At 38.1% G+C, this 16893-nt stretch overlaps 1 protein-coding gene across 4 annotated transcripts in view; it reads left to right on the top strand.

Moving 5' to 3' along the window:
• Positions 1–6640: 6640 nt before the first annotated feature.
• Positions 6641–16893, top strand: part of TRMT11 (tRNA methyltransferase 11) — a 46055-nt gene continuing 35802 nt past the window's right edge. For 2 of the 4 annotated variants that reach the window (XM_037045806.1, XM_037045805.1), the window contains exons 1-7: positions 6641–6751; positions 9055–9120; positions 10969–11042; positions 14716–14797; positions 14883–14975; positions 15213–15347; positions 16090–16246. In XM_037045806.1, coding sequence (XP_036901701.1) covers positions 6659–6751; positions 9055–9120; positions 10969–11042; positions 14716–14797; positions 14883–14975; positions 15213–15347; positions 16090–16246 — 700 coding nt within the window. In that variant the 5' untranslated portion in view covers positions 6641–6658. Of the gene's footprint in view, positions 6752–8486; positions 8594–9053; positions 9121–10968; positions 11043–14715; positions 14798–14882; positions 14976–15212; positions 15348–16089; positions 16247–16893 lie in introns of those variants that run through there. The other 2 variants (XM_037045807.1, XM_037045809.1) reach the window with 2 other exon arrangements.

Raw genomic sequence — 16893 nt, 5'->3', positions numbered from 1 at the left:
AATTACCCAAAGTCCATAGTTTAAGGTTCACTGTTGGTTTGGGCAAATGTATAATGACATATATCTATCATTATAGTATCATACAAAATATTTTCACTGCTCTAAAAATTCCCTGTGCTCTGCCTATGCGACCTTTCCCCTCCAACCTCTGGCAGCCACTGATCGTTTTATTGTCTGCATAGTTTTACCTTTTCCAGAATGTTATATAGTTGGAATCATGTGGTGTGTAGCCTTTGGGATGGGCTTCTTTTACTTATTTATACACATTTAAGTTTCCTTCATGTCTAATAGGTCACCTCTTTTTAGTGTTGAATACTATTACATTGTCAGGATGTACCACAGTTTATACAACCATCTACTGAAGGCTATCTTGGTTGCTTTCAAGTTTTGACAATTATGAATAAAGCTGCTATGAGCACCTGGTCCTTGCTGGGTGGCTCAGTGGGTTAGAGCATTGGCCCGATAAGCTGAGGTTTCTGTCTTGACCCCTGGTCAGGGCATGTACAAGCATCATCCAATGAATGCATATGTAAGTGGAACACCAAATTGACGTCTCTCTTCCCACACCCTCTCTCAAATCAATTTAAAAAACCAAACACCTGTATGCCAGTTTTTGCATGGATATGTTTTCAGCTCCTTTGGGTGAATACCAAGGAGCACAATTGCTGGATCATTTGGGAAGTATATGTTTACTTTTTTTTTTTTAATTTTATTTATTTATTTATTTATTTTTAAAATATATTTTATTGATTATACCATTACAGTTGTTCTATTCCCCCCTTCAATCCCCTCCACCCACACCCTCCCTCCCCCACCATTCTCCCCCCCCCTTAGTTTATAACCACGTGTCTCAAGTTCTTTGGATTCTATATTTCCCCCACTATTCTCGCCCTCCCCCCTATCTATTTTCTGCCTACCATCTATGCTATTTTCTGTGCCTTCTCCCCCCTTCTCCTCCTCCCACCCCCCTGTTTCTAACCCTCCATGTGTTCTTCATTTCTATGGTTCCACTCCTGATCTAGCTGTCTTCTTGGTTTACTTTTGTTTTAGGTGTGGTTGTTAATAACTGTGTGTTTGCTGTCCTTTCACTGTTCATCTTTTTCATCTTCTTTTTCTTATATAAGTCCCTTTAGCATTTCATATAATAAGGGCTTGGTGATGATGAACTCCTTGAACTTGACCTTATCTGAGAAGCACTTTATCTGTCCTTCCATTCTAAATGAAAGTTTTGCTGGATAAAGCAATCTTGGCTGTAGGTCTTTGGATTTCATGACTTGGAATACTTCTTTCCAGCCCCTTCTTGCCTGTAAGGTCTCTTTTGAGAAATCCGCTGACAGTCTGATGGGTACTCCTTTGTAGGTGACTGTCCCCTTATCCCTTGCTGCTTCTAGGATTCTCTCCTTCATTTTGGTCTTGGCTAATGTAATTATGATGTGCCTTGGTGTGTTCCTTCTTGGGTCCAACTTCTTTGGCACTCTCTGAGCTTCCTGGATTTCCTGGAAGTCTATTTCCTTTGCCAGACTGGGGAAGTTCTCCTTTATTATTTGTTCAAATACGTTTTCCACTCGTGGCTGTTTCTTTCCCCCTTCTGGTACCCCTATAATCCGGATGTTGGAACGTTTAAAGATGTCCTGGAGGTTCCTAAGCCTCTCCTCATTTTTTTGAATTCTCATTTCTTCATTCCTTTCTGGTGGGATGTTTTGTTCTTCCTTCTGGTCCATTCCATTGATTTGAGTCCCCGTTTCCTTTCCATCACTATTGGTTTCCTGTGCATCTCCCTTCATTTCAATCAGTCCAGCCCTCACACGTTCCTCTAATTTGTAACTTTGTTCCTCTAATTTGTGACTATAATCAACCAGTTCTGTGAGCATCCTGAGAAATAGTGTCCTGAATTGTGCTTCTGAGAGGCTGGCAATTTCTTGGTCGCTTAGAGTTATTGGCTCTGGGACTTTGAGTTCTTCTTGTGCCATCTTTCGGGTTGTTTGTGCCTGTTCCATAGCAGGATCAGAGCCCTAAAGTGTTCACTAGAACAGGGCAACTCAGTCGCTAGGTTGTGACGTTATAGGTGGGGGCGGGGTCAGAGAGGGTATGTTTACTTTTGTAAAAAACTGTCAAACTGTCTTCAGAGGTGGCTGCACCATTTTCAATTCCTACCAGCAATGAATCAATTTCTGTTCCACATCCTTGCCAAAATTTGACATTGTTAGTATTTAGGATTTTGGCCATTCTAATCGGTATTCTCATTGTTTTAATTTTGCCTTTCCCTGATGACATATGTTATGGAGCATCTTTTCCTAGGCTTTTTGCTATCTGTTTGTTTTCTTTGGAGAGGTGCCTGTCAAGGTTGTTGGCCCATTTTTAAGTCGAGTTGCTTGTTTTCTTATTGTTCAGTTTTATGAGTTTTTTGTATATTTTGGGTAACAGTCCATTCTCAGATGTATCTTTTGCAAATATTTCCCCCAGGTTGTAGTTTGCCTTCTCATTCTCTTGACATTTTAAAGAGCAGTTGTTTTTAATTTTAATGAAGTTCAGCTTATCAGTTATTTCTTCCATGGTTGCTGCCTTTAGTGTTGTATCTAAAGAGTCACTGCCCTAGTTAAGGTCATCTAGATTTTCTCCTGTTCTAGGAATTTCATAGTTTTGCATTTACTGTTTAGTTCTGTGATCCATTTTGAGTTAATTTTTGGTGAAGGTTGTAAGGTTTGTGTCTAACTTCATTTTTTTTTTTAATGTGAAGGTTCCTTTGTTCCAGCACCATTTGTTGTGAAGACTTTTTATTCTGTTGTATTGCCTTTGTTCCTCTGTCAAAGATCAGTTGACTGTATTTATGTGGGCCTATTTCTGGGCTCTGTCTTCTGTTCTATTGATCAGTTTTCACCAATACCACTGTTTTGGATACTGTAAGCTTTATATTAAGTCTTGAAGTCAGGCAGTGTCAGTCTTCCAGCCTTGCCCTTCTCCTTCAGCATTGTGTTGGCTGTTCTGGGTCTTTTGCCTTTCCATATCAACTTTAAAATCAGTTTGTTGATATGATGTACATATCAGTTTGTTGTACAAAATAATTTGCTGGGAATTTCATTGGGATTGCATTTAGTGTATAGATCAAGTTGGGAAGAACTGATATCCTAACTATTGAGTTTTCCTATTCATGATCATAAAATCTCTTTCCATGTATTTAGATCTTTGATTTTCTTTATCAGTTTTTTTCCTGGTGTAGACATTACACATTATTTTTGTTATATTTGTGCCTAAATATTTCATTTTGGGGGGTTCTAATGTAAATAGTACTGTGTTTTTAATTTTTAATTCCACTTGTTCATCACTTGCATATTGAGAAAGCAATTGACTTTTGCATGTTAACTATGTATTCTGCAACCTTGCTATAATCCCTTATTAGCTTTAGTAGACTTTTTTGTTGATTGTTTTGGGTTTCCTACAGAGATGATCGTGTCATCTGTGAACAAAGACAGTTTTATGTCTTTCTTTCCAGTCTGTACACCTTTTATTGTCTTACTGCATTAGCCAAACCTTCCAGTGTCGTGTTGAAAAGGAGTGGGGGAGAGGTGACACCCTTGTTTAGTACCTGATCCTTGTGGAGAAGCTTTGAGTTTCTGTGATGTTAGCTGTAGGTTTGGCGTAGAAATTCCTTACTGAAGTTGAGGAAGTTCCTACTAGTTCTAGTTTACTGAGAATTTCTAACATAAGTTTGTGTTGGATTTTGTCAACTGCTTTTATTGCATCTATTGGTATGATCATATGACTTTTCATTTTTAGCCTGTTGTTGTGATGGATTACAATAATTGAATTTTGAATATTGAATTAGCCTTTTATACCTGGGATAAGTCCTACTTGTTCATCTGGACTTTTTTTTATAGTCCTAAAAGCAGAAGTTCAAATGATTTAATAAATTGGCTGATCCTAATGTATGAGAGGTTCAGTGTCAGAGATGTAGGTATGCCTCTTCATAAAAAGAATCCAAAGTCAAGAGCACAGTCTTTGTTAGTGCAACACTCACAGACTTTGATGTCAAAAATTCATCTACAAAAGTTGTTCCCCACACATTCATTATGTGCCCAGTTGTTCCCCATTCATTATGAAGCCTTATTCAAAAATGTTTATGAATAAGCGTATTCTAGCAATAAAAATACAGGGTGGGATGAAAGTAGGTTTATAGTTGTTAATGTCAAAAATAATACAATAATTAATAAATAATGTAAAAATAAACTCATTTTGTGTATTCGCAACTGTAAGATTACTTTTGTCCCACCCTGTATTAAAAAAAACTCTCTGATTCAGCTTCAATAAACCTGATATCTTGCAATTTCAGTCTCATTGCAAACAAAAGAATCAGATGAAGGACTGGCCCAAACAGGAGAGGCATCCCCAACTTTGGCAGGCCCTAGGTCAGACTTTGGAAATCTGTGTGCCAGCAGCTGGGATACTGGGACAGTTCTCCTCTAGCATAAATCAGGCTGCCATTTACATCTGTGTGGAAATCAATGGCCCTTGATTATTTGAATTGTGTCAGCATAGAGTTTAAGGATGATGGGGAGAGAAGGCTGAATCTTCATCCCATTCTCTTTTACATTTTTTTCTGTACACAGAACCTATTTCACAGGTAGCAAATTAGTGGGCCTTATTTGCAATTAGGGCTTCAGATTTGCTCTGGAGAGTCTTTTGACCAGAGGACAAGATCTACTTTTCTCTACTTCTGGATGTCTTGCTTCTTGGGAACTTAACCTCGTGGAGCTGAGTCATACTTAAATCAACTGCAGCTGCGTAAGTTGGAACTGGTGCTTCATAGTCCCAACTTGTTTAGTTTTGTTTCCTGAGAGCACCTGGTATTCTTTCTCTCCCCGAATTATTTCCATTGAGGTTAAAGATGCTGGAGACCCTTCTGGCATCTCATGAAATTAGAACTCCCATAGGAATGCTTCACTCTAGTGAAATTTCCATAGTTATATAATTCGTTCCAATAAAATTTGTTCTCTAATACTTTCAAAAGGCCCCTTGTTTTTTTACTCATTGCAAAAATCTGTTCTTAATATGAAGACAATTTTTCTCCCTCTCATTGGTGCACAAATTCCTGTGGTTCTTGGTGATAGCCAATCCCTTCTAAGGTGTTTGATGCTCCATCTGATAGAAATGTATGAACAGTTTTGGCATTACATGTGACCTCTGCTGTTGGGAACTGTTAACTCTCTGATCATTTCCTTTTTTCACTGACTTTGTGTCCTACTGTTCTCAACACTCTAGTGGCTTGTTGAAACCAGAACACAACACTCTCTTCTCCAATTCCTGGTCCTTCCCAGCAATGTCTGTGGTTTTTTGTTTTTAAATAATCAACAGTCTGTACCAGAGGCTTCAGTGCTTGCACAACAGTAATCTTCTAAAAGGAGCCAAGTCTCTTAGAGTTCTTCCCTGCTAAATGGAGCAGGGATGGAGTTTTGGATCACTTCCCAGAAGACAGACTCTGAACCTCCTTGTCCCTTCCAGTACAGTTAAAAAAAATTTGCAAGTCTCCTGATTCTAGTTCGAACACCACCTTCCAAAGTCCTCACTCTCCTGTGGCTCTATGACTACCCTAATAAACACAAAAACATTGAACCGATCTGGCCGTGAGTCCCTCCAAGGTAGTTGAATCGATTTCAGAGTAGTTTCACACTAACCCTAATGGCCTGTGTACGGTTAATTTCTTTTTCCCCAGACCATGTATCCAACAGTTTGAGATTCATGATGTAGATAATCTCCTGCTTGTTTCTGGAGTGAAGAATCAGTGAGGACTTACTTTATGAAACTTAGCTCAAAGGATCTCGTTAAAAATAAAGGAAACTTTTACATTCACCTGGTTTCTCTTACACCTTCTGTTCTTATATGCTCTCTGCACAGCATATTACTCCAGGCACGAAAACCAAGACCTCTATACTATTTTTTTTTAAAGTTGCCCCATCGCCCTGGCCAGGTGTCCTCCTGTACACCAAAGGGTTGTGGATTTGATTTTTGGTCAGACCATGTACCTAAGGTTGCGGGTTCAATCCCCAGTCTGCGTGCATGGGTAAGGTGGCAGATGGATGTTTCGCTAAAATCAGTGAGCATGTCCCCAAGTGAGGATAAAGAAAAAAAGTTGCCCCATCAAAATCTCCTGTGTTTTGTCATTTTGATGCTTTTGCTGATTGGGTGTATCAATCGCTACATACCCTTTTAGCATTTCCTTGGTCTCTGACCCACCTTGGCCGCTCTTCTCAAACAGTAAATAACTACCTTTCCATATGTCATACAGTAGCGGTCTCCAACCTTTTCGGCCCCCCAGTTTCGTGGAAGACACTTTCCACGGTGTAAGGAGAGGGAAGGGAGATGGGAGGCGGGGGCAGGCGGTATTGCGAACACTGTCTTAACGTAACCAGCTCCTGAGGACGACGTGGCCGCTCCCACTGACTACTACTACTTGGCGACCTCAACCAGAACGCGCCCTGCAGCAGCGGCAGCCCCTACAAAAGCCGTGGCACCGGGACGCAAGAGTAGCGAGGAACCGTGGAACCCGGGGGACTGCCTCGCCTCCCTGAGTTTCCGTTTCCGGCGCTTCAAGCTCCGCCTCAACGGAAACGACCGTATTGAGGCAGCGGGGGAATATGGGGGCGGGACGCTGTGCCAATCGCGCATGCGCAGCGTGGCGGTTGCAATGGCGCTGCCGTGTTCTGTGAACAGGTATTTGCTGCTCCTGGCACAGGAGCATCTGGAGTTCCGCCTGCCGGTGAGCTTGCAGAGCCCTCCGCAACTTCGGACCGGAGAGGACGGCGCGGTGTGGGTGGCGTGCGGGTGGGGGGAGTGCCGCGCAGCCGGAGCATGCAGGGGTCCGGGGGGCGTGCTAGTTGGGAATATCACGCATGGCTCGTGCTGCGGTCCCTGGGACTGGCCGAGCTCGGCGAGGGGAGTGTGAGAGAGAAGTTCAAGGCACAGTGTCTCAGCCTGGCTAGCGCTTTCATTCATTACGGTACCCGTGTGCCCGGTACCGGGGTTGGGTGAATATGAGCGGTCCTCTTCCTCCGGAGCTCTTCGTTTAACGGAGAATGTAGACAGCCGACAGAAAGGCTCAGTGCAGTGTTTTTAAGTATTAAACATGCTTGCCAGACTGTGTGAGGGAGGGTGGATGGGTGGTGGTGATGGTGGGTGGAAGGGCTCAGTTGATGAAGAAGTTTGGAAAAGTATTGTTATTCATTCAAGAAACAGTTTCAGTACCTATAATTGCGCAGGACGCTGGAGATGTAACGGTGACAAAGACAATTTCTACAAGGAGTTTATTTTTTAGGCAAAGAGGTGAGCAGATGCCTCAATAAGCATTACGAAATAACATTGGTAAGTGCAGTGATAGAGAGATCAGCATGGAAATACGAGAACATGTAGAAGGGATATCGAATCCACCTGAGGGGTGCGGAGCTTTGAGATGGTTTCTGTGAACGGTAACTAAAGGATGAGTAGCAGTTAACCAGGCCAAGGAGGGAAATAAGTAAATTAGAATTACAAGTTATTATTATTACTGGGTTATGAAATAATGCAACAGGGAGTGACAAGAAGAGAACATGAGAGGTAAAAAGGGGACAGAAAATCCAAAGTCTTCAGTATCCTGGAGATTGGAAGGGCAATTTATCGAAGAGTTTAAAGTAAGAAAGTGAGAGAATCATACTTTTCTTTTAAAGGCACGTCGGCCGCAACACGGGATGGATTTGAGAGGACTAAGTGTAGAATCAGAGATTTGTTAGGAGTCTTTTGGAATAGTCTTGTTAATAGATTAAGAAGGTTTGAATCAGGTCGAGGGGTAAGAGGATGGGATAAGCTGGGAAAATCGGTGATAAAATGATCAGGGCTTGATGATTGAATGTGGGGGGAAAGAGGGATAAATCACGGATAAGTCTTGGAGTGGATATAGGGGTGTCTCCACTTAAAGTAGCACAGCCAGATGTAAACTTTAAGTTTTTGTTGTGCTGAATGTAATGTGCTTGTGTAACATCAGATGAAGATGACTGGGAGGCAATGAATAGGAATATGAGTATGCATAGAGCATGGTAGAATGGTCTGGGTAATAAATATATGGGACTCTTCTGCATATGAATACTAGGAGGGAAGATGAAATTATTTAGAGAAAGCATAGTGTCAAAGAGCGGTGAACCAAATACAAGTGTCGGAAATACTGATATTGGGAAGTGAGAGGAGGTCACAAAGGTAGGTAAGTGTCGTAACAGGAAGGGTGTGAGGCCACAGAAACTGGAGGTTAAAGTTTTAGGAATTTTGCTATAGCTGTTGTGTAAGTTGTTTTTGTGGGGCGGGGGCTAGATGACTTGGTTTAGTGGGTGAGAAAAGTGAGGAAGGGGAGATAGAGCAGTGCCCTTAATTAAAGCATAATAGAGCATAAAAAGGGAATTTAAGAGATACATGAACAGTTTCAGGGGCCTGGGGTCAAGGAATGACCCCTCTTCCCCCTGACCCCTCAGAGACTGGCTTGTTAATGGGCTGAAGAGATGAGGAAAATGGATATAAAGGCACGACAGGAGAAGGCCTTGGTCTTTCTGTGGAAATGGAGAGTGGGCAGAGGATGAGTGTGGGTAGCTAGCTGCTCCAGGGCCTGCTTTCTTCGTTATGAGAAAGGTAGGGTTATTTCTTGAGAGAGTGGGACAAAGCAGTTTTATGGAGGAAATGAGGAAAATAGTATGGTGTCAAACAGGTACATCATTAACCCACTTCCTGTTTTTTAATCCTCACCTTAGGATATGTTTATTGATTTAGAGAGAGGAAGGGAGAGAGAGAGAAGGAAAGAAAGAAAGACATCCGCTAGTTCCTCATACAGGATAGGACTACTCCCTGACTAGGGATCTAACCCTCCACCTAGGGGTGTGTCTGATTCAGAATGGAACCTACAACCTTAAGGTGTATGGGATGATACTCCAACCACAGCCATGGCATCAACCCACTCTTTATTTTTTAATTGTATTATATCTATATATTTTAATAGACTTTTACTTCCTTGTGTATAATATTTTGTCTATAATATTTTCAATATAGGAAATAAAGTCTTTGCTTTCACTTTTCGGAGGTCAGTTCACCCATAGTCAGGAAACTTATGGAAAGGTAAGTTGAATTTATATTTTTCATTAGATCCTATGTAATATACTTATAAATTGAACGTTGGATTTGAAGAGAACTTCAGATCTTAAATTTATGTTTGTGTAGTTACTTGTAGCTCTTCCTAGGGGCAATTGAATGAAAAGCATATTTTGCAAAAAATTTTGGTTTTTTTGAAATGATTGAGATATATTTCCACTATTTACTTGTCTCATTAGTTTATAAACTTTAACAATTGTGCTTTAGTATGTATCCATTCCTTCACTGAAAAAAGGGCTGGCTTTCTTTGAGGAGGCATAATTAGAGTTAGAATTTAGCTTAATTTCAGGTGTTTATTGGTATTCTTTTTAAAACTTGAAATTGTGCATGTATAATATTATGAATTTATGAGCTTCTTATTTTGTATTTGATAGTTTATCAGTGTCTTAGAGAAGTTTGGGAATAGAAAAAGAAAAAAAACCATAATTCTTCCTCCTTGACATGACTTACAATTTCAGGATAACTGCCTTCCGGTCTTTTTTCATAGACTCTTCACCCCCACCCCCAGTTGTAATGCTACTCATAAATTTCCACCGTCTCTGTTTCACTTGGTTCTAGTAATATGAGCACACCTTGCTACATAGCCTTCATCACTAGCAGGCTATATCTTTTCCATTGATTATATCTATTATAATTTAATAGTTTCATTTCATTCAGGTTGCTTTAGAATTTTCCTGATAATAGTAGTACTAAGATGACCATCTTTTTTCCTCTTTGAATTATTTTGAATTTTTTGTAGGGTACTATGAATACTGGAAGAAGAAAGACTAGGTGTGACGGGGAGCATTTCTTGAAAAACATGAGACAAAAGTTCCAGATGTTAGACTTGTACTCCTGAGTGACTTGCACTTACTGAGAAAGGAGGATAAGGAGTAGTGGTTGTAATTGAACGAGGGGGATGAACTAAGGTCAGGGTCCTGCTGGGTTTTGCTGTATTCTGGGAAAATGCCTGCATTCGGGTCTTGAGGTGGAGGTTGGGGAGAAGTCCCCCTGATGCACCTGCCACTTTTTTTTCGTAGCTAGAATAAGAAAAATTAATCATAATTTATTATTTATTTTATTCCATTATTTAGGATAAATAATATCCTGTTTATCTTATTATTTAGGATATTATTTATCCTATTCCGCAGTTATTTCAGAGTTCCCCCACCTACTCAGGTGGCCACAGCCACCTAGAAAAAGAGGGATTATTCGTAGAAGTACCTTACTTAGAAGTTAGAAATGAAATAGCTGAATAAGAAGGAATGATTAGCAACAATGAAAATTTTGAGATTACACTTTGGGATTTTTATGCATTATTTTGGTCAAACTGCCTAAGAGAGCAACTCTAAAATTAACCTAAATTTTAAATAACTGTGAATTTACTGATATTTTAATTTATAGAACCACTTATAAAAGTGTTATGACATTATGCTATAGTATCCTGCCAGATGATCTATTAAAATAATTTACATTTTTAAAAAGATTTTATTTATTTATTTTTAGAGGGGAAAGGAAGGAGAGAGAGAAATATCAATGTATAGTTGCCTCTGGTGTGTCCCTTGCCAGGAACTGGCCTGCAATCCAGGCCTGTGCCCTGACTGGGAATCGAACCGCGATCGTGTGGTTCGCAGGCCCGCACTCAATCCACTGAGCTACACCAGCCAGGTCCTAATTTACTTTTTTTTGAACTGTGAGAACAGTTTTAATTGTGGTTAGATCACATATGATCTAAAAGTAGCAATTAGGAATTTGCTACTTTCCTTATGGACTTCTTGAATAAAAGCATGAGGCCATAAAACCTCTTAGAAGTTCAATAATTGTTTTTTCTTTCAGTCTCCTTTTTGGATTCTTAGTATTCCCTCTGAAGATATTGCCAGAAACTTAATGAAACGGACAGTGTGTGCCAAGTAAGGAAAACTTACAATGTTCTCCATGAGTGTATACTGTACTTCTCGCAACTACTTTGTCCTGCTTTTTGCTGTATTGGCACACAGTAGAAGGGGTTGGTTGGTGGAGGTGGGGGTGGGTCAGTTTAGCTTGCAGTTACCTGCATTGGCCACTGGACGGGGTGGGGGAACAGAAGAGTTACCCACTGAACTGGGAGAATCTCAGTGGTGAAAGGCAGACGCACTTATTTTGTAATAACTCTTTTGAACTTCTTTACTAAGCAGGACATGGTATAAGATGTAAACACTATGTTGTTGTATAGGATAAATGCCCTGGTTAATTATAACCAAAATGTTGAAAATCTAAAAAAGATTTTTCTTATAGATGGTTTTTAGTTGGATAAGCAAATTGGTGCAGTGTAAGGTGGCGGGCAAAAAGTGAGGAGTGCCATGAAATAAGTATTACTGTTTTAATGTGGTAGAGCAATTTGGATTATCATAACTTGGTGTGGATTAAGGTAATGCTATTGTTCAATGTTTATCCTTCTTGCGTGTTTTCTAGAATTTATCATCGACATCTGTTTTCCTTTTTTTCTTTTTTTAATTTTATAATTGGAAAATTTTCTATCTTTGATTTTGAAAATTAAACTATATTTTCCACATGCCTCTTCAAACTTGACCAACTTATGTTATCTTTGAGTTACTTTTTTTTCAAACATTTTGGCAGATTACTAAATGCCATCTTTTCTTAGAAATTATAATATTTAATGATGCAGTGCAAATGCACATTTACATATACTTAGTTTTATTAACATGGTTGGCAGTGTTTTATAGCATGATATGTAATTGCTGTATTATTGAATAGACTAACCCCATATTTAGTTAAATTCATCCTGTTGAAAACTAGCTATAGTACTAAATCTTATCTCTCGAACTGAAGCTTGGGTCTAACTTACTTAATAAAAATGACTGGAGAATGGAAACATAACTAAAAAATACATCCTTAATTATTACTTTAGATTAGTATATTAAAAGTTATGGTTCTAAGAGGTGTTTGGTTTCCAGATATATGGTTTATTAGGTTTAAAATAGATACTTGTATACTTGCTTGAGAATTCATATCTTCTGATGCATATATTTGATAAATGGTACAATTAATAATTGTGTAATGATTCTACAAATTATATAATAATTTCCTTGGCTGCTTTTTATTCTCTGTATATTTTGCATAGCTGAGGTATAACTTTATACCTTAAGTGATAGCTAACTAAGAGTAGTATTACTGTAGAGGCCTTTCTATAAATTTAATAGAAAGAAAAGGAGGAATTCATTTTCAAAGGGTGAAATTTACAATCCTGTTGTAGCATTAATTATTCCAGAACTAAAATAGACTATCATAAGCATAGATTTAAAACTAATTCAGTTTTTAAATCTTAAATTAATTTTTTGTGTGTGTGGTAGAACAGGTATTGAAAGTTAATTTTGTTAATTTATTTTTAACATGTACTATTTTGAGAAAACTATTAAAAAAAGGAAAAATGTAACAAACACCTAGGTATCTACATTATTAGTTATGAACATTTCGAGATACTTGCTGCAATTTTTTTCCCTTAAGAAAATACATGTTTTACAGAAACTACTGATGCTCCCTGTGCACCTTCCCAATTCCATCCGCCTCCTTCCCTCAAAGGATAGTTTCTTAAAGCTCTTTTGTCAGGAAGATTTTACTATACTGCTCTAATTGGTGAAATAGTTTAGATCATCATTGATTTTATATTAATAAGTTGACATCCATGCTTATTTATGCGCACCCATGAGAAATGTGGCAATCTGCCTAAACTTTATACTTTCTAAAATAGGGACCATAACAGGGCAGTCTTACGTATGAAACTTTTTACTCTGAAAATCTAAATCATAAAAGGTATTACAGTAAGTTAATATTCAGTTTAACTGAAGCTTTTTATTGTCTAACTTTTTATTTTGAACGTTTTAAATATAAATTTGTTAATAGTTTATGAATTCTTTCTGTATAAAAGATATGAGTGTTATTTCATATTTTCTTGACTCTAGGTTATTACAAGCATTAGTTCCTATGTTATACTGTGTAATGGTTCATTAGGAGTACTTAAAGTCTGTGCAACTGCACGCACCTTTCCTGAATGGCCTGGGATTCCTGATTTTTTGCATTTTTGGGAAGCAGTGGTAAAGAACATGGAGTCTGGAGTCAGATGGCTTAGATTTGAACCCTGGTTTCAATGCCACGTGACCTGAGAGTTATTTAATCTCTTTGTGCCTCAGGTTCCTCATTGTTTAAATGGATGGTAATTCCAGCAGCTACCTCACAGGGCTCCTATGAGGAATAAATGAATAAATATTAAATGGCCTTAGTATTCTAAGGCCCTTGTTCTTTGAGTTATATTAAGCATTAGCTCTTACTATTTTTACTTTTCAAGGTCTTTCATTTCCAGAGGTTGTGTTACTTCTGCGTTCCTTCAGTAAATGCTTCCAGGAGTCTTTCTTCTCCCTTAGCTTTCACAAATACATTGAGCTTTGCTCTTTGCAGCATCCTGGTACCTGGAACAATTCCTGTCATAACAGTAATTCTTTTTAAAAAAGACTTTATTTATTTATTTTTAGAGAGAGGGGAAGAGATGGAGAAAAGGAGGGAGAAAAACACCAATGTGTGATTGCCTCTTGTGCATCCCCTACTGAGGACTTGGCCCACAACCCAGGCATGTGCTCTGACTGGGAATCAAACCAGTGACCCTTTGGTTCACAGGCCTGTGCTTACTCCACTGAGCTATACCAGCCAGGGCTGCTATACTAATTCTTAATAAGTATTTATTAAATTAGTGAATTGACCAATCTTAATTTTTTAACATTAAGAAAAAGAAATTGAATACTTGGAATTTGGGACATTTATTTTGAATAGTGTTTTGTTGTTTCTTTTTGTACTGTGTGTGTTTTGTATAGCTGAGGTTACACCTGAAGTGATAGCTGTGTAAGAGTAGGATTACTGTAGAGGCCTTCCTTCTATAAATTCAAAATGAAGGAAAGGAAGAATTCATTTTCAGAGGATGTTCTCAGTTCTAATGGCAGTGTTAGAAGCACAAAACTATGCTAATATGTAGAGCGACTTTTATTACAATTTATTCTAAGAACTATTTCACTGATTGTAATGAAATATTGCTTGTAATTGTTTAAATATTTGTTGAAATATATGGTAGCCTGAAAATATTATTATATGAAAATTTTCTGTAACAGTTATAAATGTAATGGTTCATTACTAAATGCTACTAATTAATAGATAACTATTAATAGTTACATTTTTATCTGTTTTTTTCTTTTTTATGGAGAAGATATTGGGAAAATTAGATTTCCTGAATTAGATTCATCTGTTTACTAAAATAACTCCAGTGAGTTTACTACATCATTTTTGTTCTAGTACAAAATACAATGATGAAAAGTTGGAAAAGTCTTGACTTTCGCTAAATTTCTCTCTTTCTGTGTAAACTTCAACTCCTTTGTGTGATTTGGACTTAAGCTATATTTGTTTCCGGGATACATATTTCTCATTTATAGCTTAGAAAACATAGGCAGCGGAGTGAGCATAAAAAATAGTGAAATTATTGTTCCATGTTACTGTGTTAACTAATTTCTTGACTGAGGTTAGTACGAATCATTTATTTCCTAGGTCCATATTTGAACTCTGGGGTCATGGAAAATCTCCAGAAGAGCTATATAGTTCCCTTAAAAACTACCCTGTGGAGAGGATGGTGCGTAATGATGTGTTTTTATATAATTTGTCTGCAGATACTATAGAATGACTAAGCTTAAAGAATTTATCTACTTTTATTTTAGGTTCCATTTCTACAATCAGATTCTACGTATAAAATAAAGATTCACGCATTTAATAAAACATTGACACAAGAAGAAAAAGTGAAACGAATAGATGTAAGTGAATTTAGTGAAAACCCAGACGCCTGTGAGAGTGGTGTCTGGCCCCTGCTCATCTGTAATAATGCTCAGTGTCTGTAAAGTGCCTGCTTTGTAGCCCATTGTGTGCTAGGTCCATTTCATGTTTTTTCTCATTTAATCCTGGTACCAAACTTACAAGATAGGTGTTATTCTATAAGCATTATTTTTCCTTTTAAACTTTTATAGGACATTAGAATTACTTTTATTTTGTAGGCTCTTGACTTCCTGCCATTTGAAGGAAAGGTGAATTTAAAGAATCCACAGCATATCTTCTCCGTTTTGGAGGATTACGGTTTGGACCCAAACTGCATTCCTGAGAATCCACTTAATATTTATTTTGGTAGATGGGTAAGGAGGTGTTCTTTTTACCTATTTTAGTTTATTTTATTTCAAAGCTAAATGTTAGGTCTTTTTATGTAACTCTAGATGTAGAACTTTATAGCAGCTGAAGATTCAGAACTGTATGAATTCAAGTCAGTGAAAAATATGTGGTTACGTGTTCTCTTTGGTTTTGTTGTTTTTCTAGAAACTTCCTGTGTAGTGCAATAGATTGTTAGACATAGGGCTCAGGTAGGAGGTGGTGTGCCTGGGAACATTAACATAAGACTTGTCAGAAAGTCCGAACTGCTTTTTCCATAAAGCCAAGCAAGGGCAGAGTTCTGTGGTCACCAAAGGATCTCATGTGTGGTGCTCTGCAGTCTGGGTGTCGGTTCTGTGAAGGAACGACCTTACGCAGAGCAGTTCTGCCCGCTTCCCGGAGGCTCTCAGTTGGCGAGTGGAAGCTGTGGCTTATGTTACAGAGTGTTGTTATTTAGGAAAAAAGATGGATAAATCTCACTAATCACGAACCACTGGAATAATTGCATTCAAATTTAATTTGGTATGAAAAGTCTAAGTAAACTACAGCACTAAGAAATAAAAGATATTTGTCCCTAACTACCTCAATCACATATTTTTTTTAAAGGAACAAGTTTAGAGCAGTAATAAGTGGAAAGAAGTTTTTGTCACTGAGATACTGTGGTGGTTTTATTGTGAATGACTATCTTAAATCTGTACAGTTACACCAATTTGAAAAATATCTCTGATCTAGATTGCAGATGGACAAAGAGAACTTATTGAGTCATACAGTGTCAAAAAGAGACACTTTATTGGAAATACAAGCATGGATGCTGGTTTATCATTCATCATGGCCAACCATGGGAAAGTGAAAGAAAATGATATTGTCTTTGATCCATTTGTTGGAACAGGTATTTTTTGTTTAACTTTTAAAGCTGGTATAGAAGTTAGTATAGTTGCTTGTTTATATACATCAAAGTGATAGTAATATTTTTGCCAAAAAATTAAATGGACAGAATAACCTTTTATTTATCATTAGTAGTGGCAAAGAAGCAACCACCTATTTGTGTAATAGCCAGTATTTAATACTTTCACCACTTCAAAGGCGATGCTTATAGAAATTTGGTTTTTTCCCCTAAGTAAACCACTAGGGGGAAGCATACCATACACTGCAGTATCATACATTATGGAAAGGTAAAGCTATGTAGTTAATTTAAATAGGAAGGAAAATTCTTGGTTGGAAGAAAGACTTGAGTGACAGAAAAAATGTGTTCATCTGCTAAAATTGACAACCAAATACTAAGATGGATAAAAATAGTCTGTGTTATCTTTGATTTGGTTTGTGAAGGTTTACAAGCAAGCATGAAAGAAAAAACAGCACTAAGTGTCATTGAGCTAAGTGTCAGCTGGCTGCTGAGGCCATGATCTGGGTTCTCTGCACATTTGATTGGGTAGCGTTATAATTACATTCGTGTGGGAGTCCTGCAGCTCTCAGTTTACTTCGTCTGACTCTGTGCAGACATGTTCTTGCTTCACCCTGTGTTTGCTCAGTCTGTTC

This window comes from Sturnira hondurensis, unplaced genomic scaffold, assembly GCF_014824575.4.
Source record: "Sturnira hondurensis isolate 20B ecotype Veracruz unplaced genomic scaffold, ASM1482457v3 Scaffold0004474, whole genome shotgun sequence".
In the NCBI taxonomy this organism is placed as follows: Eukaryota; Metazoa; Chordata; class Mammalia; order Chiroptera; family Phyllostomidae; genus Sturnira; species Sturnira hondurensis.
Note: the sequence above shows the minus strand (reverse complement) of the source record. Positions and strands in the feature narration are given on the sequence as shown.